At 58.6% G+C, this 23,441-nt stretch overlaps 4 protein-coding genes across 4 annotated transcripts; all 4 read right to left on the bottom strand.

Annotated features, from left to right (window-relative positions):
- Positions 1-808: 808 nt before the first annotated feature.
- Positions 809-3,784, bottom strand: LOC130153425 (protocadherin gamma-B5-like). The gene has a single exon (XM_056348151.1). It carries the CDS (start codon positions 3,560-3,562, stop codon positions 923-925), a length of 2,640 nt encoding a protein of 879 aa, XP_056204126.1. The 5' UTR covers positions 3,563-3,784; the 3' UTR covers positions 809-922.
- Positions 3,785-7,863: 4,079 nt separating this feature from the next.
- Positions 7,864-11,850, bottom strand: LOC130153421 (protocadherin gamma-A10-like). The gene has a single exon (XM_056348147.1). It carries the CDS (start codon positions 11,825-11,827, stop codon positions 9,035-9,037), a length of 2,793 nt encoding a protein of 930 aa, XP_056204122.1. The 5' UTR covers positions 11,828-11,850; the 3' UTR covers positions 7,864-9,034.
- A 4,304-nt stretch (positions 11,851-16,154) lies between these two features.
- On the bottom strand, positions 16,155-20,345 carry LOC130153426 (protocadherin beta-15-like). Its single transcript, XM_056348152.1, has one exon. It carries the CDS (start codon positions 19,782-19,784, stop codon positions 17,343-17,345), a length of 2,442 nt encoding a protein of 813 aa, XP_056204127.1. The 5' UTR covers positions 19,785-20,345; the 3' UTR covers positions 16,155-17,342.
- On the bottom strand, positions 20,345-23,356 carry LOC130153428 (protocadherin beta-16-like). The gene has a single exon (XM_056348155.1). It carries the CDS (start codon positions 22,961-22,963, stop codon positions 20,465-20,467), a length of 2,499 nt encoding a protein of 832 aa, XP_056204130.1. The 5' UTR covers positions 22,964-23,356; the 3' UTR covers positions 20,345-20,464.
- Positions 23,357-23,441: the final 85 nt, after the last annotated feature.

Genomic DNA, 23,441 nt, shown 5'->3' with positions numbered 1-23,441 from the left:
AAGGACAGCAAAAGCAAACAGGCTCTGCAACACAAAACACGACGTCCAGAGCGTCCCCCGGGAGCCAGAGGGATCAGGCTCATGCACCCAGCCGCCAGGAACACGCCCCAGATTAAACGCTCCGCCACCGCTGACGGTCATTAGGCGGTTAAAGGCTAAAGGGGGTGGCGGCCAGCAACACAGAACCTCAGTGCCCCACCCCCGCCCAGCCAGCCCCTGACGAGGGGCGTTGCTCGGGGACATGCACGGGCTCTGGGATTTCTCCCCGCAAGACGCAGGATAGCTTATGTACATTCACATTTATCCAAAACATTCGATAATTTGATACTGATAATTCTATAATCGGTTCCAACGACCGCGCAGCGGCTTTCATCTTCTCAAAAATCACGCTGTAAGAGCTTGATGCGTGGCAGGAAAACACTTGTCTAGTTCGTGAATCTTCCCGGCCGTGGGACACAACTTTCCCACCGAATGCTGTAGGAAGCGGCAGAAGACAAGGACGGCTGTAAACCCCAAGCCACGCGGACGAAGTGCAAGTGTGCAAATGCACTTCGTTCGACTGCCCAAGCGCTGTCGTTTTGCGTACCTCATTGTAGTCTTAGGTATGTTCTCAGGATGGGAAGACAGGCTCTGAAACACAAGAGGCGACTTTTTCCCCTCCCTTTTTTTTTGCCGTTCTACCCCTGCACTTGTCTCAGACAGAGAGACAGAACAGGGCCAGTAAGGAAGAGGGAACTACCACCCAGGAAAAAGAGAGGAGAAATAATAGCGCACAGAACTCGGGAAAATCACGCCCTGATGAAATTTATCTGCCCCCCGAATGCAGCCGTTCCTGCAGCCTTCTCCAGAAGATGGGAGGGCACCTGGCGGAAGGAGGGAACCGCTCACTGGCGGGGAACAAGCGCCGGAGTAACTGCCCCGGTCACGGCGCCACGCGCACCTTCCTGTGGGAAAGAGCATCAAGGGGCAGGCGGAGAGCCCGTGCGTGCCTCCGTTCCCTGGCGGGGACACGGCTCAGCGCTGCCCCTGCACCGCCCCCGCGGGAAGCCCCGGGGAAGAGCGGTCGGCGGCTCGGAAAGGCTCGAGGGGAGGAGCGCGAGCGCGCGGGCTTACCGACCTGCGGTGCGTCGGCGTCCGCGGGCGGCTCTCCCGCGCCGGCGCTGCTGCTCGGGCTCGGCTTCCCGCAGGGCTCCCCGCCGAGCAGCTCCTCCGCGGGCAGGCTGGGCAGCGGCGGCGGCAGCCAAGCGCCCTCGGCGACGGCGCGGCCCGGCGCCACGCACAGGTTGTAGGAGTAGGGCAAGGTGCCCTCGCAGAAGTCGGCCGGGAAGGCGGCGCCGGCCACGGAGAAGCGCTGCGCGCCCAGGCAGCGCAGGACGGCGGGCGGCCCGGCGCCGCGCACCCGCGCCACCACGGCCAGCGCCACGCTCAGCAGGAACAGCGCGGACAGCAGCGCCAGCGCCAGCACCAGGTAGAACTGCAGCTCCGCCGGCGCGTCGGCGCCCGCCGCCCGCTCGCTCAGCTCCGGCAGCGCCTCCTGCAAGCTCTCGGCCAGCACCACGTGCAGCGTGGCCGTGGCCGACAGCGCCGGCTGCCCGTGGTCCTTCACCACGGCCACCAGCCGCTGCTTGGCCGCGTCCCTCTCCGACACGGCCCGCGCCGTGCGCACCTCGCCGCTGTGCAGCCCCACGCGGAACAGCGCCGGCTCCGGCGCCTGCACCAGCTCGTACGACAGCCACGCGTTGCGCCCCGCGTCCGCGTCCACCGCCACCACCTTGGCCACCAGGTACCCGGCCTCGGCCGAGCGCGGCACCACCTCGAACGGCCCCGCGCCCGCCGCCGCCCCCGCCCCCGCGCCCGCCGCCGGCCACAGCACGCGCGGCGCGTTGTCGTTGCGGTCCAGCACGAAGACGCGCACCGTCGCCGTGGAGCTCCGCGCCGGCGCCCCGCCGTCCTGCGCCCGCACCGCCACCGCGAACTCGCGGCACTGCTCGTAGTCGAAGGAGCGCTGCGCGTACACCGCGCCGCTCCGCGCCTCCACCGACACGTACGGCGCCGCGCCCGCGCTGCCGCCCGCCAGCCAGTAGCTCACGCGCCCGTTGGCGCCCGCGTCCGCGTCCCGCGCGCGCACGCGCAGCACCGGCGCGCCCGCCGCGTTGTTCTCCGCCACGTAGGCGCTGTAGGCGGCCTCCTCGAACACCGGCGCGTTGTCGTTCACGTCCGACACCTCCAGCACCAGCGCCGTGCGGCTGGACAGCGCCGGGCTGCCGCCGTCCCTGGCCACCACCGTCACCCGGTGCTCGGCCGCCTGCTCCCGGTCCAGCGCGCTCGCCGTCACCACCTTGTACGAGCCGCCCGACGACGCCACGATCGACAGCGGCGCCTCGCCCGACAGCTCGCACGACACCTGACCGTTCTCCCCGGAGTCCGCGTCGTTCACGTTCAGCAGGGCCACCACCGTGCCGGCCGGCGCGTCCTCGGGCACCGGGCTCGACACCGACAGCACCGTGATTTCGGGCGCGTTGTCGTTCTCATCGGTGACCTCTAGCTGCACCCTGCAGTGCGCCGTCAGCCCGCCGCCGTCCCTCGCCTCCAGGCCGAAGCTGTATTTACTCCTCTCCTCGAAATCGAGGGGACCCGCCGTCCTGACCTCGCCGCTCTCGCTGTCCACGCTGAACAACGCGCGGACGCCGTCGGGGACGTTGCCGAAGGAGTAGGAGACCCGCGCGTTGGAGCCCGCGTCCGCATCCGTGGCCCGCACCCGCAGCACCGGCGACCCCGGTGGCAGATTCTCCCGCACTCGCGCCTCGTAGACGCTTTTACTGAACACGGGCGGGTTGTCGTTGGCGTCCGTCACGTTGACGCGAACCTGCACGGTCCCGGACCTGGCGGGGTCTCCGCCATCCACCGCCGTCAGCACCAGCTCGAAGGAGCTCTGCTTCTCACGGTCCAACCCGCGCTCCAGGACTAACTCCGGCTGCTCGCTTCCATCCGGGCTCTCCTTGACGGCCAGGCTGAAGGACGGGTTGCTGCTGAGCTGGTAAGTCAGCTGCGAGTTGCTGCCCACGTCCGCGTCTCGGGCCATCTCCAGCGGAAAACGAGCGCCGGGAAGCGTCAGCTCTACGATGTCGAGGTGGAGAGCAGCCTTGCTGAAGGCCGGCGCGTTGTCGTTGACGTCGTGGATGGCGACGTCGACGTGGAAGACGTTGAGCGGGTTCTGCACCAGCGCCTCGAAGCTGACGGCGCAGGACGGCGACTCGCCGCACATCTGCTCCCGGTCCAGCCTCTCGCTCACGTACAAGTTCCCGTTCTCCTCGCTCACGCTGAAGTATCTCAGCTGCCTCTTAGCGGCAGACGCCACCCGCAGCTTGCGTGCCGGCAGCTCGGCCGGGCTCAGCCCCAGGTCCCGCGCCAGCGGCCCCACCAGCGAGCCTCTGCCCAGCTCCTCGGGGATGGCGTAGCGGATCCGCTCCGGCGCCGCCCGGCAGCACAAGCACAGCAGCACGGCGGGCAGCAGCGCTCGCCCGGCCGCTGGCCGCCGGCTCGGCCCCGGCCTGCCCGCCATTCTCGCCAGCGCTCGCCGCGCTCCTCCCTCCTGCCGCTGCCCTCCCTCCCTTGCAGCCCCGCTCCGCCACGAGCGCGGGGGCCGCCGGAGGGCAGCGATCTCGGCGCCTGCTCGGACGCCGCTGCTCCCCGCGCCGCCTCTCGCCGCTGCTGCCCGTGCCGCTGCCGCTCTGGCCGGCGCCGTGCGAGCCAGCAGCCCGTGGGGGCAGGACGCTGCGGCGGCTCCGGCTGCGGCTGTGGCTCCAGTGCCGCTCCGCGTCGGCCAACAGCGGCACCCGGAGGCGCCACGACGCCACCGCAGCCGGCTGATGGCCGCGCTCCGCGGGGCGCGGAGGCTGCGCCGGCCCCGGGGGCGTTCAACGCTCAGGTACACTGCCAGGGGCTTTCGGTCACCTCCCCCATCGCAGAGAGTGCTCAGCACCCGATACGCGCGGCAGAGCAGAACACAAAGGAACTCAGCCGCTCTTGGTGAAATCGGCGGCAACGAGAAGAGCAACACACGGTTTGATAGCTGCAGAAGACTTCATTCTCCGTTCTGCTTTCCTTGCCTGGGACGAGTACCATCAAGGACAAACTCGTGTTGGTGTATTCAATGAGACATCAGAAACCGAATGAAGCAAAATCCTCTGCAGTCCTCTCATGCCAGTACTGCATGGGGAATCTTTTGTTCTCTTGTTAATTCTTTATCTGTTGTAAATTCTTCCATTAGGGGGAAGAAAATTTATTCTGGGAAACAGCAGAAATGCCACGTGTATAGCTCTGTGCTAAGAGAGCAGAATATCCCTTACTAGTTACATTTTGATTCACAGAAGTTCCTGCTCAAGCATCTCCATACTTGAGGGGCTGACCAGGGAAGTGCAAAGCCACACCGAATCTTTCATGGATCCAAAGAATGTTTTGGGATGGAAGGTACCTTTCAAGTTCACCTAGCCCAGTCCTGTGCCATGGACAGGGACCTCCTTCACTAGGTCAGGTTGCTCAAAATCCCATCTAACCTGTCTGTAAACCCTTCCAAGCATGGCACATCTACAACATATTTTGAAAACCTGTTCCAGTGTCTCACCACCCTATTTATAGAACGTTTCTTCTTTCTGTCTAATCAGAAACATCCGTCTTTCAGTACAAAACCATTGCCTTTTGCCCTTTCACAACAGCCCCTCGTAAAAAGTCTCTCTCCATCTATATTATAAGCCCCATTTATACATTGAAAAGGTACAGTAAGGTCTCCCAAGAGCCTTCTTTTCTATAGGCTGCAGAATCTCTAACTCCTTTAGCCCTTCCTCGACAGCAGAGATAAATGGCCAAAAGAAAAGAGGCAAAGAGGCACGGTCATCTTACAGAGCCTGGGTCATCACATGTTCTAGCCCTTTGACCATTCATTTGACTTTCTCTGGACTCTATGTAACTGGCCCATATCTGTTGTGACTGTGGGCCCCAGAGTTGAGCGCAGTCCTGCACCTGGGGTCTCATGAAAGCAGAGTAGAGGGGGAGAACCACCTCCCTCAGCCTGCTGGCCACGCTACTTCTTATGCAGCCCAGGATGTGTGATTGGCTTTCTGGGCACAAAGCCCACATTGCCAGCTCATGTCCCATTTGTCACCCACCAGTACCCCAGTGTTGTTCTCAATCCTCCCATCCCTCAGTCTGTATTGAAACTGGGGATTGCCCAGACTCAGTTGCAGCACGTTGCACTTGGCTTTGCTGAACTCCTAGCCTGTAAAGGTGTCCTCAGGTTATGTCTCTTCAGTTTGAGTAAGTCAGCTCACCTTCAAGTCATCTCCAATATGCTGTCATTGATCCAAATTGCACTATGAACTTTATAAAATAGTACTCATCCAGGTACAGACTGTTGAGGGACACCACATGTTACTGGCTTCCACTTGGACATTGAGCCATTGACTTGAACTCTTTGGACATGGCCATTCAGCCAGTGATCTAACAGTCCCATATTTCTCCAGCTTAGCAGGCAATGTATTTTGGGGGACTGTATAGAGGATACCCTGCACACCATCTCCTATTATCACTGGGTGTTCAAACCTTGCTTCGGAAGGATTACCACTCTGCACTTTGAGGACTGCAGTAGGGATGGTTTTCCTCTTTCTCACTACAGACAAGTGCGCCTCTGGGAGCACACGTATGCCTAGGAAAGTCTTCCTCTTTACAGTTCTCAACATCAAAGGGGTGTATGCGATCTGAGCCTGCACTCTGGGAATTGCAAGGGACCTGACCTTCCCTATGTCATCAGGCACACTGAGGTCAAACTCTAGCTCGTGACAACAAGCAAGGAAAGAGTCAGAAACATGCAGGAATGAAAGCATAACAGGGAATAGCATTTCTTAGGCCACAATGTCTGAGAAGCAGGAACCCCAGTTGCACACATGGTACACCGTCAGGCACACAGTTGTGTTAACTATAACAAGGAAAGAAAATGACTATCTGTTCTTCTACAATCTCACACACACAGCTCCCCTCTCTTCTCTCCAATGGTACACAACTGGTTGATTTGCTACTGGCCTTCTCAGAGTTGGAAAAGACACACCATGCTAATACAATGCACTACAATCACACCAAGAGGGCAGTTATGTTTCCTTGCCCCAAGTCTGAGAACAAACAGAAGGATTGTAAAGCACACCACTGAAAAAAGGACAAAATAAAAGAGAAACATCCTTCCAACAGAGTCAGGGTCATCACACTGTCTGCTGAGGTAGAATCTCCTCCCCTCTATTAACACACGTGCTCTTCCACAGAAACGTGGCTTCCTCTAAGGTCATGTTTAAAGAGATTCCTCCCAACAATAACAGAACACAAAGATACTCTGACATCTCCTGCCTTTCACACTCGCTGTAGCATGGACAACAGGCACTAACACATGACACATTGCTAAACAAAGCTCTGCTGATAATGACAAGGAAACCTACATGCACAGGAAACCAAGAAAAAAAACCCCATAAATCAACAAAGCAAGGCAAGGAAGCATCAGGAGACGAAGTGTTGTCAGAGAAACTCACCTGGAAGTCTTCTTGGTCTTCACTGCAGGCATTGAAATTCCTCCCTGACAGCACCTGGAAGTCACACAGATCTCAGTCTGCCAGTGTGGCCCTGAAGTCTCACCCTGGACTGCATAGTACTAGGGGGGTCATTTTAAGAAATAGTCATCAGCTCCCAGAAACCTTTTTTTCTACTGTGTGGCCTGTTCATCTCCCACAAATATGAAGCAATAAGTGTAAACACCTTGTCATCGGTCTCTTTCTCATGCTCATTCTCCTGGGCTACTACAGCAGACTCTCTTTTAGCTTCTGCTTGCTTTTCCTCACAGGCAAAAGTCTGTCTTTGGTGACTGAAGGAAGTATTTGCTGCAAAATGCCACGCACAGTTTCAAATGCAAAAGCACTCTGCAGAAAGGGGGGAAATGAACCACGACCTTCCAGGACACAAAGGCCTGAAAGACAGTGTCATTACAACTATGAAGAAACTCCACATCACAATGTTACAGGGGCAGACAGATGGGTAATGCAGTTTCACAGAGGAATTGAAGCCGTTCTTCCCGTGCATCATTGTCCAACACAAACAGTTCCTGCGCAAACTGCTAGAGGACAGACATTCCCTTTCAGGACAGGGCAACCAGGACCACTGCCTGAATGGCACAGGCCTTGGCAAAAGGCACAAAATCAGACCGTTGCTCAGACAGGACCACGCTGACCCACCTGTTTCCCTGGCTCCAAGCCTCCCTCCCACCCTCCTGGCTCTGCGCTCACAGCCTACAGCTGCACCATGGACAGTAACCAGTGTTTTGGCCACGTGTCAGCCACAGGCTAAAAAGTATGTCATTTGGTGGCACCTTAGGGAAACAGAAGGGCATCAAAGTCTTTGCCTTGGCACCTGTACACCTTCATGGTATGGATGGGAAGTGCTTTGCCAGCCCAACAACTAGAAGAGACCTTTAAATGTTGTAAGGGTCACCAGGCGCAATGAGACCCAGCTTTAGGCCTGGACAACCAACAAGGAAAGAACGAGACATCTGCTGCAGAGAACGAATCACAGCTTCACAGTTCAGCCCCTGCCAACTGCAGAAGCTATGCAAGAAGAGTATCTAGTTGGTAATAAGCACGTGAGTGGCTCACACCAAAGACCACAGCCACATTTCCTCAATGGAATGTCTTTGCAGAGTAGAAGAGGGAAAATGCATGGAACCACAGCTGTGGGCTCCCTGTAACAACCAGGACAAACTGAACTTTTACAGCAGTTATATGTTTCAGACATTTCAGATTATAGCACAGTAACCTTTTTCACCTGCCCGGTCTCTGGACAGGCAGAACTTTTCACCCTGCCCAAACATTACACAACGGGAAGGCTACCTCTGCAGACAGACACCACTGAAAGAAAAGTTGCACACCAACTTCTCCTTACTGAAGAACAAGGATCACAACACAGATGCATGCAAAGGGATTTCTCCGCTCATCACACTGCTTCTGAGAAATTTCTCAAGTGCATAAGCGATATGCAGCTCCGATAGAGACCCAGTCATCCAAGGATCACCTCAAAGATACAACAGTCCTACTACAGCACAGGGGCAGCTTGGAAGATAGATGAGTCCCAAACCACGACATAAAGTGCACGTCAATGCTCAATAACTGCCATGTACAGCACACATCACTCAAACAGGAAGAATAAATTGATGAATGCAGAGAAGCCTGGGAACTAACAAAACATGTGTCTTGTTTGTGACAACCAAAAGCATTTCCTCCAGTAACATTTTATGGAAACACAGCTATGATTGTCTTCCTCTTTACAGCAGTGACCATCAAAGCCAGGTACGTGAGAGTCAGAGAAACGTAGCAGATCTGATCTTGCACACATTATCAGAGATGATGACCCACCTCCAGATCATCACAATGAGCAAGGCAAGAAGTTAACCCGTGCTGAATTGAAGGGATCATGGCATTCTCTTCTTAGAGCACGGCACTTAGGGTCAGGAACTAATTCAGGTATTTAGTAGGGAATGAACACTCAGGTGGCTCCTTCCAAATCACTTGTAATGGCCCTTGCCATAAGCACATAATTAAGCCATTTGTTAAAGACACCGTGAAAACCTGTGAACACACAGGAAGGACCTCCCAGGGCTCGCAATGCAGATGGAAAAACATTCCTTTGGCCACCAATGTGTCTTATACCCATCTGCAGCCCCTCAAGGACAGCTCCCAGGACGCTCGTCAACAGCCCCTCACAAGTCTCTTGGTGTTCTTGGACCCTCCTAATGTGCCAGCACCTCTCACCAAAGGGCCAGTCCCCCAGGCCACTTCTCTGTGACATAAACCATTATCAGGCCTGGAAGCATTCCAAGAAGGGAGGCGTATGCTCTGCAAGGCTCTCAGCAGAGCCTGGGGGTGGATACCGAGCAAAGCAGGAGTCCCGAGCGCCCCCTCAAGGCCATGCACCCCCACACACCCCCGCGCCTGTCCTGCTGCGGTCGTGCCTACGCCTCCTCCCCTCGCCAGCCCCGCGAGAGAGCGCCAGGGACCCTCACCGCCCCTGCCTGCCACCGCAGCCGGAGCGCCGGATGAGCCAGCCAGGCACGGGCCCCGCGGGAACGAGAGGCAGGAGCGCACCGAGGCCCTGTGCCCGCAGCTGCCGCGGCCTTGCCTGCGTGCGCAGAGGGAAGGCAAGGGGCAGCGAGAAACTCCAGAGCGGCAGGAAGGAAAGGCAGCCAAGCGCGGGCAGAGGCACTCACCGGGGGCGCGGCGGGGTCGTCGCCGAGCAGCGGCGCGGGCTCGTCGGGCGGCGGCCGGGCCGGGAGGGTGTCGCAGCAGCTGCCGGCCGACAAGCGGAGCTGGCTCTTGCGCGAGTCGGCGGTGAGCGACACCTCGTGCGAGTAGGAGTGCAGGAAGGCGCGGACGCCGTCGATGCCCACGAAGTGCGAGGCCGGGACGCCGCGCGCGGCGCCGCTGCCCGCCGCCAGCAGCTGCGAGCGGCGCCAGCGCCGCAGGCGCAGCGCCAGCAGCAGCAGCAGGAAGGCGAGGAAGAGGCAGGACACGGCCGCCACGGCCACCACCAGCCAGCGCGTCAGGCTGCCGGCCGGCTCGCCCGGCGCCGCCGCCGCGCTGCCCAGCTCCGAGAGCAGCTCGGCCACGCTCTCGGCCAGCACCACGGTCAGCGTGGCCGTGGCCGACAGCGCCGGCCGCCCGTGGTCCTTCACCACCACCACCAGGCTCTGCCGCGCCGCGTCGCGGGCCAGCGGGAAGCGCGCCGTGCGCACCTCGCCGCTGTGCAGCCCCACGCGGAACAGCCCCGGCTCCGTCGCCTTGGCCAGCTCGTACGACAGCCACGCGTTCTGCCCCGCGTCCGCGTCCACCGCCACCACCTTGGCCACCAGCGCCCCGGGCTCCGCCGAGCGCGGCGCCAGCTCCACGCCCGCCCAGCCCGCGCCCGGCGCCGCCGGCGGGTACAGCACCTGCGGCGCGTTGTCGTTCTCGTCCACGATCACGAGCCGCACCGACACGTTGCTGCTCAGCGCCGGCGCGCCGCCGTCCTCCGCCCGCACCCACAGCCCCACCTCGCGCACCTCCTCGTAGTCGAAGGAGCGCAGCGCGTACAGCGCGCCCGTCTCCGCCTGCACCGACACGTAGGACGAGAGCGGCGCGCCGCGCACCCGCCCCTCCGACAGCCGGTACCGCACGCGCGCGTTCTGACCCCAGTCCGCGTCCGCCGCCCGCACCGTCAGCACCAGCGCGCCCGCCGCGTTGTTCTCGGGCACACGGGCGCTGTAGCGCGCCTCCGCGAACACCGGCGCGTTGTCGTTCACGTCCAGCACCCGCAGCGCCAGCACCGCGCCGCTCCACAGCGACGGCGACCCGCCGTCCGCCGCCCGCACCGTCACGTTGTACTCCGCCACCTTCTCCCGGTCCAGCTCCCTCGCCGTCACCACGCGGTAGTAGCCCTCAAACGACTTCTCCAGCCGGAACGGCAGCCCCTCGCCGATGCTGCACCGCACCTCGCCGTTCGCCCCCGAGTCCCGGTCCTGCACGTGCAGCAGGGCCACCACCGTCCCCGACGGCGCGTCCTCGGAGATCGCGCTCAGCGCCGACGATACTGTCAGTTCGGGCGCGTTGTCGTTCACGTCTGTCACGCTGATCGCGACTTTGGCCGTGTCGAAAAGGGCCCCACCATCATGCGCCTGCACCTCCAGTTCGTACGACTCGGCTTCCTCGAAGTCCAGGCTCCGCAGCACCGTGATCGATCCCGTCTCAGCGTCCAGGTGAAAAACCTGCGGTGCCAGGTCCTTCGTTTTCTTCAATGAGTATTTCACGTGCCCGTTCAGCCCCTCGTCGGCGTCGGTGGCCGTGACGGTGATGAGGACGGAGCCCACGGGCACGTCCTCCGGCACACGCACCGTGTACTCGGCCTGGCTGAACTGGGGCGCGTTGTCGTTCGCGTCCAGCACGGCCACGCGGATCCGCGCCGTGCCCGTCCGTGCCGGCTCGCCGCCGTCGCTCGCCCTCAGCACCAGCTCGTGGAACGCCGCCTCCTCCCGGTCCAGCGCCTTGGCCAGCACCAGCTCGGGGCGCTGGTCCCCGCCGGGGCCCGCCTGCACGGCCAGCGAGAAGTGCTCGTCGCCGCTCAGCTCGTAGCTCTGCAGCGAATTCGCTCCCGCGTCCGGGTCGTGAGCCTCGGCCAGGGGAAACCGCGACCCCGGCGCTGTCGTCTCGCTCATTCTCAGCTCCGTTTCTGTGTCTTGGAAGCTTGGCGCGTTGTCGTTAATGTCCGTGATCTCCACGTCGATGCCGTAAACCTTCATTTCCCCGTCCACTATCACCTCACAGCGCAGCACGCATTTCTCCACCAGCCGGCAAAGCTGCTCTCTGTCTATCCTCTCCGCCGTCACCAAGTGTCCCGTCTTCCCGTGCAGGGCGAAATACTGCGCCCTGCCTCTGTCTATGATGCGCACGCCGCGGTCGGGGAGCGCGGGCAGCTGCAGCGCCAGGTCCTTGGCCACGTCGGCCACGAACGAGCCCTTCGGCATCTCCTCGGGCACCGAGTAGCGCAGCTGCCCCCACGCCGCCTCCCACGCCGCCAGCAGGACGCACCAGAGCAGGGCTCGCTCCCGCCGGCCCCAGCGCTCTTCCCCCTCCGCCATTCTAAATCCTGGCAGCAGCCGCCTGCTCGCCCCTCCGCACTCCGGAGCCGGCCTGCGGTTCAGCTCTGCCGCCGCGCTGCTCCCGCCGAGCCTTTCCTCCGAGCAGTCCGGCTCGGCTCGTTCCCCGCGCTGCATGGGCTGGGGCCGTGTAGTCCTGCCGCTCGCTCGCTGCTGCTGCGGCTGCCGCCCATCTTCGGACACATCACGAGCCGACAGCGACACTCGCAGTCGCAGGCAAAAACTGCCGCGCTCTGGCGCAGGAGCCGCCCTCCGCCCTCTCGGCTTCTCGCTCCGGCTCAGCCCGTAGCACCTGCTGCAGCCCCGCGCTTGCGAGCATACCTGATAGCAGTGGGAACACATTCACGGGACATGCACGCATTCAGGAGAGTCTCTCTGACAGGCCCTCTCCACCGGATTGCTTCACAGAATCATTGAAGGATAGAAAATAATAGAATGATAGAATATAGCATCATAGATTTGTAGATTCATAGAACCAGAGAATCACAGTCTGTGTTTGAAGGCACCTTTAAAGATCACATAGCCTACCCCACCCCATCCCACACACCCCCGCAATGAGCAGGGATATCTTCAACTAGATCAGGTGACCCAGAGTCCCGTCCACAAAGTCACAGATTGTTCGGGGTTGGAAGGCACAACTGGAGATCATCTAGTCCAGCCTCCTGGTAAATCAGGTTCAACTAGGCCAGGTGTCACAAAATTGCAACCAGGTGGGTTTGAATGTCTCCAGAAGAGACTCCACAACCTCTCTGGGTAGCCTCTTCCAGTGCTCTGTTACCCTTAAAGTAAAGATGGTTTTCCTCATATTCAGATGGAACTTCCTGTGTTCATGCCCATCGCCCCTTGTCCTGTACTTGGCACCACTGAAAAGAGCCTGTCGCCATCCTCTTGACACCCGCCCTTTAAATATTTGTATACACTGACTAGATCCCCTCCGAGTCTCCAGGATAAACAGTCTCAGCCTTCTCAGCCTTTTCTCATAAGGGAGATGCTCCAGTCCCCTCATCATCCTCGTACCCCTGCGCTGGACCCTTTAGCCCGATCTTGAATGTTTCCAGAGATGGGGCACCTACAGCTTCTTAGGCAACCTCTTCCAGTGTTTCGCTACCCTCATTGTAAAACATTTCTTCCGTCTATTCTGAACCTACCCTCTTTTAGTTTCAGACTATTACCCCTTGTCCTATTGTCCCTATTAAAAAGTCTGCCCTTGTCTTTCTTAGAAGCCTCTTTTACGTACTGAAAGACCACAAAAAGGTGTCTTCAGAGCCTTGTCTTCTCCGGGCTAAACAACCCCAACTCTCTCAGCCTTTCCTCATAAGAGAAGCGTTTCATCCCTCTGATCATTTTTGTGGCCCTCCTCTGGACCCACTCTAACAGGTCCATGTGTTTCCTGTGCTGAAGACCCCAGAACTAGATTCAGTACTCCAGGTGGGGACTCACCAGAGAAGAGCAGAGGGGCAGAATCACCTCCCTCAACCTCCTGGCCACACTTGTTTTGATGCAGCCCAGGGCATGTTTGGCCTTCTTGGCTGTGAGTGCACGTTGTTGACTCATGTCCAGTTTTTCATCCATCAGTACCTCCAAGTCCTTCTCCGTAGGGCTGCTTTCAGTAACTGTATTGCCCTGGCAGTGGTGTAGGACCTTACACGTGGCCTTGTTAAACTTCATGAAGTTTCTGTGTGCCCATTTTTTAAGCTTGTCCAGGTCCCTCTGAATGGCATCCCATCCCTCAAGCATGTCAACTGCACCACTCAGCTTGGTGTCACCTGCAAATGTCTACTGTCTATGTCACTGAGTAAGATATTAAATAGTACTGGTCCCCATACAGACCCCTGAGGGACAGCACTCATCACTGGTCTCCATCCAGACACCGAGCCATTGACCACCACTTTCTGGATGCGACCACCCAGCCAATTACATACCCACCAAATAGTCCATCCATCAAATCCATCTGTCTCCAATTTAGGGAGGAGATCATGTCAAAGGCCTTACAGAAGTCCAAATAGATGACACCTGTAGTTCTTCCCTTGTCCACTGATGTAGTCATGCCACCATAGAAGGCCACTAGGTTGGTCAGACAAGACTTGCCCTTGGTGAAGCCACACTGGCTCTCAAAACACCTCCGTGTCCTCCATGTCCCTTAGCGTAACTTCTAGGAGGATCTGTTCCATGATCTTTCCAGGCACAGAGGTGAGGCTGACAGGTCACTAGTCCCAAGGTCCTCCTTTCTTCCCTTTTAATAAATGGGTGCAATCTTCCCCTTTTTCCAGTCACCAGGGACTTTACCTGACTGACATGACTTTGGAAATATGGAGAGTGGCTTAGCAGCTACATCAGCCAATTCCGTCAGGACCTTGAGATGCATCTCGTCAGGTCTCATAGACTTCTGTATGTTCAGGTTCCTCAGGTGGTCTCAAACTTGATCTTCTCTTACAGTGAGAGGGACTTTGCTCCCCCAGTCCCTGCCTTCAGGTCCATCCACTTGAGAGGTGTGGGAAGAGAGACTGCCAGTGAAGACTGAGGCAAAAAAGTTGTGTACATCAGCCACCTTCTCCTCTGTTGTTACCAGTTTGCCAGTCATGTTCATTGGTGGAGGTACTCTTTCTTTGACCTTCCTTTTCTGGCTGACACACCCATAGAAGCCTTTCTTACTATTCTTTGCATCCCTTGCCAAGGTCAGCTCCAGCAACACCTTGGCCTTCCTGATCCCACCCCCGCACAACCAGGCAATGTCCCCATACTCTTCCCAGCACACCTGCCCTTGCTTCCGCTGCCTGTGCATTTCCTTTTACTCATCCAGGCCAGTCTCTTGCGCTCCTTTCATGATTTCTTACATGTGGAGATCTAGAGCTCTCATGCTCTGTGGGAAGTGTCTTTAGAGATCTACCAGCTTTGTTCTGCTCCTTTGTCTCTGATGGCAGTTTCCAAGAGGGTCCCATTGACCAACCCCTTGAACAACTGTAAGTTTGCTTTCCTAAAATTCAGGGACCTGACTTTACCTGGCCCATATCCCATAGGACAGACAACTCCACCAGTGCATGATCACTGTAGCCCAGGCTGCCTCTAAGCCTGAAGCCTCTGATTAGCACACTTGCGTTGGTGACCAACGGGCCCAGAAACACATGCCCTCCAGTAGGGCTGTCGATTACCTAGCCTGAGAAGTTATCTTTACTAAAGGGCATCTCCAAAAAGCCCCTTGGGAAAGCTCAGCAGTGTGTTCAGGCCCTCCAATACAGGAAACAGCCTCCCCCTCTCACAGGGTAAAAAACTTAATAAACCATCTAGTTAACTGCATCAGACACACAAACGCTCAAGGTGGAACGACCCGAGAAGCACCAGTTTTACACCCAGATGGGCTGGTTCCTTGTGATCTCAGTAAGGGACACATGCCGACTATCTCAGATGTCATCCACGACCCTGTTTATTATAGCTCACCCTATTGGAAGAGATTAGCATAGATAATCCTATGTCCCTTTAGATGCAGAGAACCCTCAGAAGAGCAGCTTCAAACATGACCCCAGCCATTCACAGTATGCCATGCAGACTGTGGTCATAGAAAAGAATAGTGTGCCCCTGTTTCAGTCATTCAAGTCATTACAGCACTTTCCTGCAACAAAGCAATTCTATTCATCATTTCTACTGTGTCAGTAAAAGAAGTTCCCATGCAGTCTTCTTGCTCACAGGTGCCTTTCTCACCACTAACAACTGGGAGCTGCCTGCAGGTTCTTTGGTTACAATGAGCTGACTGAGTTTATACTGCTGACCAGGGATTTATGCAGTACAACACAGCACAGCACAGCACAGGTGTGTCTCTTCCTAGATTAATGGGATACTGGATCACTCAGTCCTCGATGCACAATGGTTTTCAGTTAGAATCATTACACCAGCCTGTCCCCAGGACTTACCTTTTTCTCAGAATCTTTGCAGAAGGGATGGCTGTAGTTCTCTGCATTTCCAGAGTGAATCCTCTCCCTGGAAGTAGTTTTCACCCTCCAATTAACCACCTCAAGCTGCTACCCCAAACACCTCTCCAGAGGAACACATATGCTTTGTGAAATCCATCCTCCAAAACCTTCAGAATCAAAATACTTTGTGCTCAAATGATTTACAGTTCCTATCAGCAGCTGGAGCCATTTGGACAGTGGGAAATGTCACTTTCCCCACCTCATTGCTTAGGGTAGGGGCCAGTCTCCCTGGGCCTGGAACTAACTGAGCCAAGTCACAAACAGAAGCTCAGAAGACCCATACAGGCCTGCCAGCACTTTTCTGCTCCCAATAATTTCCCTGCATGCTTTATCAGCTGCATCCCCAGACTGAGGAAGTGTCCCCACTCAACTCTGCCTCAGCCAAGGGACACAGCAAGAACACCACTCCCAGCCTCTTGAAGAACTTTGACAGAGCTTTCCAGAAAGAACCTCTCCCAAAGACTGTCTCCGTACAAGGCATTCAGGCTTTCTCTTTATTTCACTATTACACACAAGGGTGTCCCTGTTTACAACAGAACAGTGTAATAACTGCAACACAACACAGCGTGAGGGTTTCCAAATATTCCGTGCCACATTGCCATCATTCAAACAATCTGTTACTGTACAATGGTATTTCTGAAGAGGAACAGGCAGGACAACGCTCAAGCACAGTTCACAGGGTAGAAGGAGAAAGGGCAAAAAGGAGAATGCAAATGCTCTAACAAAAACCTAGAAAAACCGTATCGGGATGGCTGTCCACTCCCACCAAGAAGCCTCTGATTTCAGGAACAACAAAGATGAGACCAGACTCTATGGCCCCTTTCCCTGTTCATCTTGATTCTACCATCAAAGTCCTCTGATGTAACTGGAGGAGTTTCCTTACAATGCACCCAAAAACAATGAACATGCTTTCCCAGCTCTGTACAGTTACAGTCTATACCAACACCATTTGTGCTGCAATCCCAAGGAAACAGCCCACCCACCTCCCTCTTAGGGGCCCAGGGAAGTCCTTGTGGTGTGTTTTTGCTGCTCTGCCCTGGAGAAGAGGAGACTTCTGAACTCAAAGGATCAAAATAATGTTCTTGCTTGCTGAACTGTAATGATGCACATTGCGATGGTAAGATTCACCAGCCAGCCTTTGTGCAGCATGTGCAGACACACAACAGCTGTCCAGACAGACACCATGGCAGAGCGCACAGGTCTCACAGGCAGACATCCAGAAGGCAGAGAAGAGCCCAGTGCTGGCACCACTGTGGTGCTCACCACCTCCTTGCCTCCCTGACCCGGGAGGAGGGCTACATGCATTTCAGCAAGCACCTGATTTGTGTGCTTGGCCGTGCCAATGCATTACAGCACAGGATTAGAGGCCCACAGTAATGCCTGAGAGCAGGTTAGACAAGAACTTAGCTGAGGACCCTGGACCCCACTCTTGAAGCATTTAACGGCTGTAACAGGGCTGAAACATATGATTACCAGACTGAGGGAGATTTTAGTTCCTTTTATTTCTACTTTTGGAGGGGGAGACAATCTTTCTTACTTAGAATTTGCAGGAAATTGGTGATGCCTGTTGCAAAGGCAGATTTACTCTGGAGGAAGCATTGCAGATGTTGTAGCCCTGGTCCCTTCCTTTTGCAAGGCATGAAGCCCCTGGCTGTGCTGACTCCATGCTAGTTAGAGGAAAGACTACGGGGCTGTTCGGCAGAGAGCATCCCAGGATTGCCTGGCACCACCTCCTCTGCAGTGGCAGGGCCTCGGGAGAAATCTTGTTCATCATGGGTGCCCCCTCCCAGGGCATGGTGCTGCAGAGGCAGGCTGGGGAGGATGGGCTTCAGGAATTTGAACTCACTGTTGCCCGAGCCCGTTGTGAGGCTGATCTCATAGCAATAGGCATGGGGCAGGGTCCCTGCAGTGGCCGCATCAGCTAGGTCACTCTGCAAGTTGCCAGTGCCGTAAAGCACATGCCCATCCTTCAGCTCCTTTCTCTTGCACACCTTATGAGTGATGAAGGCTGCTGTGGACACAAGGAAGAGGAGTGAGATGAAGACCAAGGAAATGATTAAGTATGTTGTCAGGGAGCCATCCTCATCCTCCGTGGCCTGGCTGCTGTGTGGTAGGCCCACATCTGAGAAGTCACTGAGCAGGAGCGCGCTCAGTGTCGCTGTGGCTGACAGTGCTGGCTGCCCATTGTCTCGCACCAGGACAACGAGCTTCTGCTTCATGGCGTCTCGCTCTGTCACCGGCCTCCTCAGTCGCACCTCCCCGCTTTGGGCACCCACCACAAACAGCCCGGGGTCGGTGGCCCTCAGCAGGTGGTATGAGAGCCATGAGTTCTGCCCCGAGTCTGCATCGACAGCCACCACTTTGGTGATGAGGTACCCCACCTCAGCCGAAACGGGCACCAGCTCATTAGATGGAGGGCTGCTGTCCTGCGAGGGGTACAGCACCAGCGGTGCATTGTCATTTTCATCCACCACTACAAGGCGGACAGTGACATTGGAACTGAGGCGAGGAGAGCCTGCATCGGAGGCGCTCACCAACACCTCGATCTGCCTCACCTGCTCATAATCCAGAGGCCGCAGCACAAATACATGCCCATTCTCGGAGTTCATAGAGATGCAGGAGCAGGGAGGCTGCTCTGCAGAGTGGTGCGGTGCCAGGAAATAGGTCACCTTGGCATTGGGCCCCACATCGGCATCAGCAGCACTGACAGCTCCAATGAGCACTGTGGGGACATTGTTCTCATGCACATACATGGTATACGATGTCTGGTTAAAGACAGGTGCGTTGTCGTTGACATCAGAGATGTCCACCGTGAAGGTCTGGGTGGTTGTCAGAGGAGGTGACCCTGCGTCTGCTGCTATGACAGTGAGGATGTATCGAGCCATCTCCTCCCGATCCAATGTGCTCACAGTTACCAACTCATAGTAGTTCTTATAGGCTGGCCGCAGGGAGAATGATAGCTGGTCCTCAAGGGCACAGGAGATCTTGCCGTTGGCACCAGCATCCCGGTCCCTGACAGTGAAGAGGGCGACCACTGTCCCAGGTAATGCATTCTCCGGGAGGGGGCTGCTGAAGGAGCTGACCACCAGCTCCGGTGCGTTGTCATTCACATCTAGCACCTCCACCAACACCTTGCAGATTGCTGAGAGGCCCCCGCCATCTGTGGCCCGCACACTGAGCTCATGGTTCTTTGCCACCTCAAAGTCCAGAGGCTTTGTGAGTTTGATTTCTCCGCTCGTCAGGTCAATTGCAAATGCTGAGTCACGCTGGCCCACTGTTTGGCTGAACTTATAGGAGATGGCCCCATTAACTCCCACATCCCGATCAGTTGCCACCACACTGAGAACCACAGAGCCCTCCGGCGCATTTTCCAAAACCTTCACAACGTACCTCTCCTGTGTGAAGACAGGAGCGTTGTCGTTTACATCTAGAACGACAACGTGGATTTGGGTGGTCCCACTCCTGGGCGGAGAGCCTCCGTCCACAGCAATGACACTGAAATGCACCTCTGCCTGCTCCTCTCTGTCTAGCGGCTTTTCCAAGACCAGTTCCACGTATTTGTTGCCCTCACTCCGGCTCCCAAAGGAGACACTGAAGTACTCGTTCTCGGGGGTGATGCTGTAAGCCTGGACGCTGTTACTGCCCACATCCAGGTCCCGAGCCCCCTCCAGCGGGAATCGCGAGCCCGGGTCGCTCTTTTCCAGGATCTTAAAAGTGAGTGATTCCTCCGGGAAAACAGGCGCGTGGTCGTTGACGTCCTCCAGGGTCACCTCGACCCGGAGGAACTGCAGGGGGTTTGCCAGCAGGAGCTCGAAGGGCAGCGTACAGGTAGCGGAATGCCCGCACAGCTCCTCCCGGTCCAGTCTCTCTGCCACTACGAGGCGGCCGGTGCCGCGGTCTAGGCGAAAGCGCTGCCGGCCGTCCTCCGAGGCCAGGCGGGCGCGGCGAGCCACTAGCTGCGCCGGGGCCAGCCCCGCGTCCTCCGCCACGTTGGCGACCACGGAGCCGCTCTCCCGCTCCTCGGCTACGGAGTAGCGGATGGGCTCGCAGCGCGCGTGCGGCAGAGAGAGGAAAGCAGAGAGACAAAGCACTTGCCTGGCGATCGCCATGTCGGGCCAGCGGGCAGCCTCCGTCTCGCGGATCGCCGGTGCCGGGCGGGCGCGCTCCCTCTCGCCGAGTCCGGCTGGCGGCCCGGCAGCGGATTGCGCGGACCCCACTCGCCGCCGCTCGCCGCGGCTGCCCGGTTGCGCTGGGTAGGGCCGTGCTTGGCCGCCTCCCCGCCCTCCGCCGCTCTGCGCCGCCTTGGCCGGGAGCACCACCCTGCGGCCCGCGCCGGGACTGCGGCCGCCGCCCGCCGCCGGCTCGCCCCGGCACACTGCCCCGTGCGCACACGCCGCCCCCGCTCGCCCGCGTGGGGGCCCCGCGGCAGCACGCCGCGCCGCGGAGGGAGGCGCCGGGAAGGCGTGCCGGGAGCCCCGCGCGGCCGCCGCCTCAGCCCGAGCGCACGGACAGCGCCGGCAGCTGCCCCGCGCCTTCCGCCGCCTCCCGGGGCCCGCGGGCAGGCGGGCGTGCTCGGCTGCCGGGAGGCCGGGCCGGGCACTCCGAGAGGCGCGGCGGCGAGGCGAGCTCGGGGCGCTTCCCACGGCGCCGTGGGGCGGTTGCTCAGGCCGCAGGGACTGAGCCGCCTTCCCCGGCCGGAGGAGCCGGGCGAGAGCCTCCGCAGGGGCAGCGCGCCGGGCACGGCACGGCACTGCTGAGCGCGGGGAGCGGAGGCGGCTCCCAGCGAGCCTCAGGCATGGACGCGCCCGGCGGCCGGCCAGCCCGGTGGCGGGACGGCAGGAGGGGCCGCGCTCCCCGGGCCGCCTTCCCTCTCGCCAGCCAGCTGCGAGCAGCACGGCCCTTCCCCCTCCTGGCCCCCTCCACTTTCAGCGCTGCGTTTCAGGCTGGGCAAGACGGGCCTCAGGAACTGGAATTCGCTCCTCCCCGAGCCGGTGGTCAGGCACACTTCGTAGCGGTAAGCCGGCGACAGTGTCCCCGTGCCGGTCACGTCCACGCCGTCGGCGGCGAAGTCGCCGTCACCGTAGCTGGGGGCAGAAGGGGGCGACAGGCGTGCTCGGAGGCGGGCCTTGCAGAGCTTGGCCGCCGAAAAGGTGAGGACGGAGAGGAGGAAGAGCGACGAGACGCAGGCCAGGGAGGCGATGAGGTAGGTGGTAAGCAGGTCCTCCTCGGGCGCCTGCGGCTGCTGCCTCCCCGCAGGACCATGGGAGAGCTGGAGGAAGGCGTCGGAGAAGCCGTCCACCAGGGCGATGCCGAGGGTGGCGGTGGCGGAGCGCGGCGGCTGCCCGCGGTCTCGCACTAGCACGACGAGCCTCTGCCGGACCGCGTCCCTCTCCGACACGGCCCGCGCCGTGCGCACCTCGCCGCTGTGCAGCCCCACGCGGAACAGCCCCGGCTCCGTCGCCTTGGCCAGCTCGTACGACAGCCACGCGTTCTGCCCCGCGTCCGCGTCCACCGCCACCACCTTGGCCACCAGGTAGTCCGCCCGCGCCCAGCGCGGTACCAGCTCGCCCGCCGCCGCGCTGCTGTCGGGGGGCGGGTGCAGCACGACGGGTGCGTTGTCGTTCTCGTCCCGCACCACCACGCGTAGCACCGCCTGGGCGCTGAGCGGCGGCGAGCCGCCGTCGGCTGCGCGCACCGTCACCTCGAAGGCGCGCACCTCCTCGTAGTCCAGCGGGCGCAGTGCCCGCACGGTTCCGCTCTCCGCGTCCACGGACACGAATGATGCTGCGGAGGTTGCGCCCGGCGGGGGCGGGTCCAGCGCGTATCTCACGCGGGCGTTTTTTCCTGCGTCGGCGTCCGTCGCGGTCAGGCGACCCAGGCTCTTCCCCGCCGGCTCATTTTCGCTAAGCATCATAGTGTAAACGGCCTGGGCGAAGGTTGGCGCGTTGTCGTTCACGTCTATGAGCCTCACGAGCAGCGTTTTGGACGTCGTGAGCGCGGGGGAGCCCTGGTCGCGGGCCCGCACAGTCACGTTGTACTCTGCCACCTCCTCCCGGTCCAGCTCCTCCGACGTCACCAGCGCGTAAGCATCGGCCGGCAACAGCGTGATGCTGAAAGGCTGCTCACCCGGCAGCTCGCAGCTCACCCTGCCGTTGTCCCCTGAGTCCCGGTCCCGCACGTTGAAGAGGGCCACCACGGTGTTCGGCGGGGCGGCTTCCGAGAGGGTGCTGGTGAGGGAGGTGATGATCACCTCGGGGGCGTTGTCGTTCACGTCCTGCACCTGCACCTGCACCTTGCAGTGCGCAGATAGCCCCCCTCCGTCTGTTGCCTGGACGTCTATCTCGTAGGTCTTTGTTTCTTCATAATCCACCGACTTTTTGAGTCGAATCTGCCCTGACTCTGGATTTATTTTAAACGTGTGGCGATTTTCCTCTGAATTTTGCACTATGGAATAGGCTATTTCCCCGTTCGTTCCTGAGTCTAAATCTCTAGCGGACACTGCCACCACAAAGGTATCCTGGGAGCTATTTTCTAATAGCGGGACTTTGTACAGACTCCGGCTAAATACCGGGGCGTTGTCATTTACATCCAGGACTACCACGCGGATTAAGGCTGTACCAGAGCGCGGTGGAGACCCGCCATCTACAGCCGTGATGGTGAACGCGATTTCAGCCTGCTGCTCCCGGTCCAGGGCACGGTCCAACACCAGCTCGGCGTACCTCCTGCCGTCACTCCGCCTCCGGGTGTAGATACGGAAATACTCGTTCGAGCTGATACTGTAATGCTGCAGACTGTTGTTCCCCACATCTGGATCCTGAGCGCTTTCCAACAAAAATCGAGCCTCTGGCACTGCACTTTCCGGGATCTTTAAAACTATCTCTTTATTTAAGAACACAGGAGAATGATCATTGATGTCTGTGAGTCTTACCTCAGCTCGGAAGGACTGCAGGGGGCTCTCCAGCAGCACCTCGAAACGCACCAGGCAGGGCTCGTTCTGCCCGCACAGCTCCTCCCGGTCCATCCGCTCTCGCACCACCAAATCCCCGCTGTGCTGGTTCAGCTGTAAATACTGCTTTTCTCCTTCAGGAACGAGCCGAACTTGTCGAGCCGATAATTCTTCACCGGTCAGTCCCAAATCCTTAGCGATATTCGCCACAAAGGAGCCTCTCTCCGCCTCCTCGGGCGCAGAGTACCGGGCGGTTTCTGCCCTCATCCCTGACACGCAGAGGAGCAGGACCAGAGCCGCTGCTGGCCGTAGGAGCGGTTCCTCCCTCTTCGTCAGCTCCATTCCTTCTCAGCGAACCGATTTCTTCCCCCTGTGAGCTGGATGGAGCTGCCGAGCCAGCCTGCCGAGCTCTGAGCAGCGCAGCCCGGACGGTGCCGCCCCGCCCGCCCGAGCCCCGGCGCGGTGGAGCCGGGAGCTGCGCGGAGCCTCCGCGGTCGGCAGCGGCACCAGGCGGCCAACCTGCGGAAAGACACGGAGATCTCCCAGCGCGGAGCCTGCGGGAGGGACCCAGACCGTTCGATTTCTCTCTTACGAGGTCAAAGGCATAAGGATTTAGCTGTCCATACAACCCTGTTCAAAGTATGGCCTCCGCTTGAGTGAGCAATGCTTCTCTTTACCTTTTATTTGTAAAGGAGATTTATTTAAAGCTTTTTTTTTTTTATGTGTCCCCCCTATAACGGTTTGGACTGTTTATACACAGTGAAGAAATGAGTTTTAGCCCGTTTAGCTAAAGAAAAAAAGCTGTGTATGGCTATAGATG

Source organism: Falco biarmicus, chromosome 8, assembly GCF_023638135.1.
Source record: "Falco biarmicus isolate bFalBia1 chromosome 8, bFalBia1.pri, whole genome shotgun sequence".
In the NCBI taxonomy this organism is placed as follows: Eukaryota; Metazoa; Chordata; class Aves; order Falconiformes; family Falconidae; genus Falco; species Falco biarmicus.
Note: the sequence above shows the minus strand (reverse complement) of the source record. Positions and strands in the feature narration are given on the sequence as shown.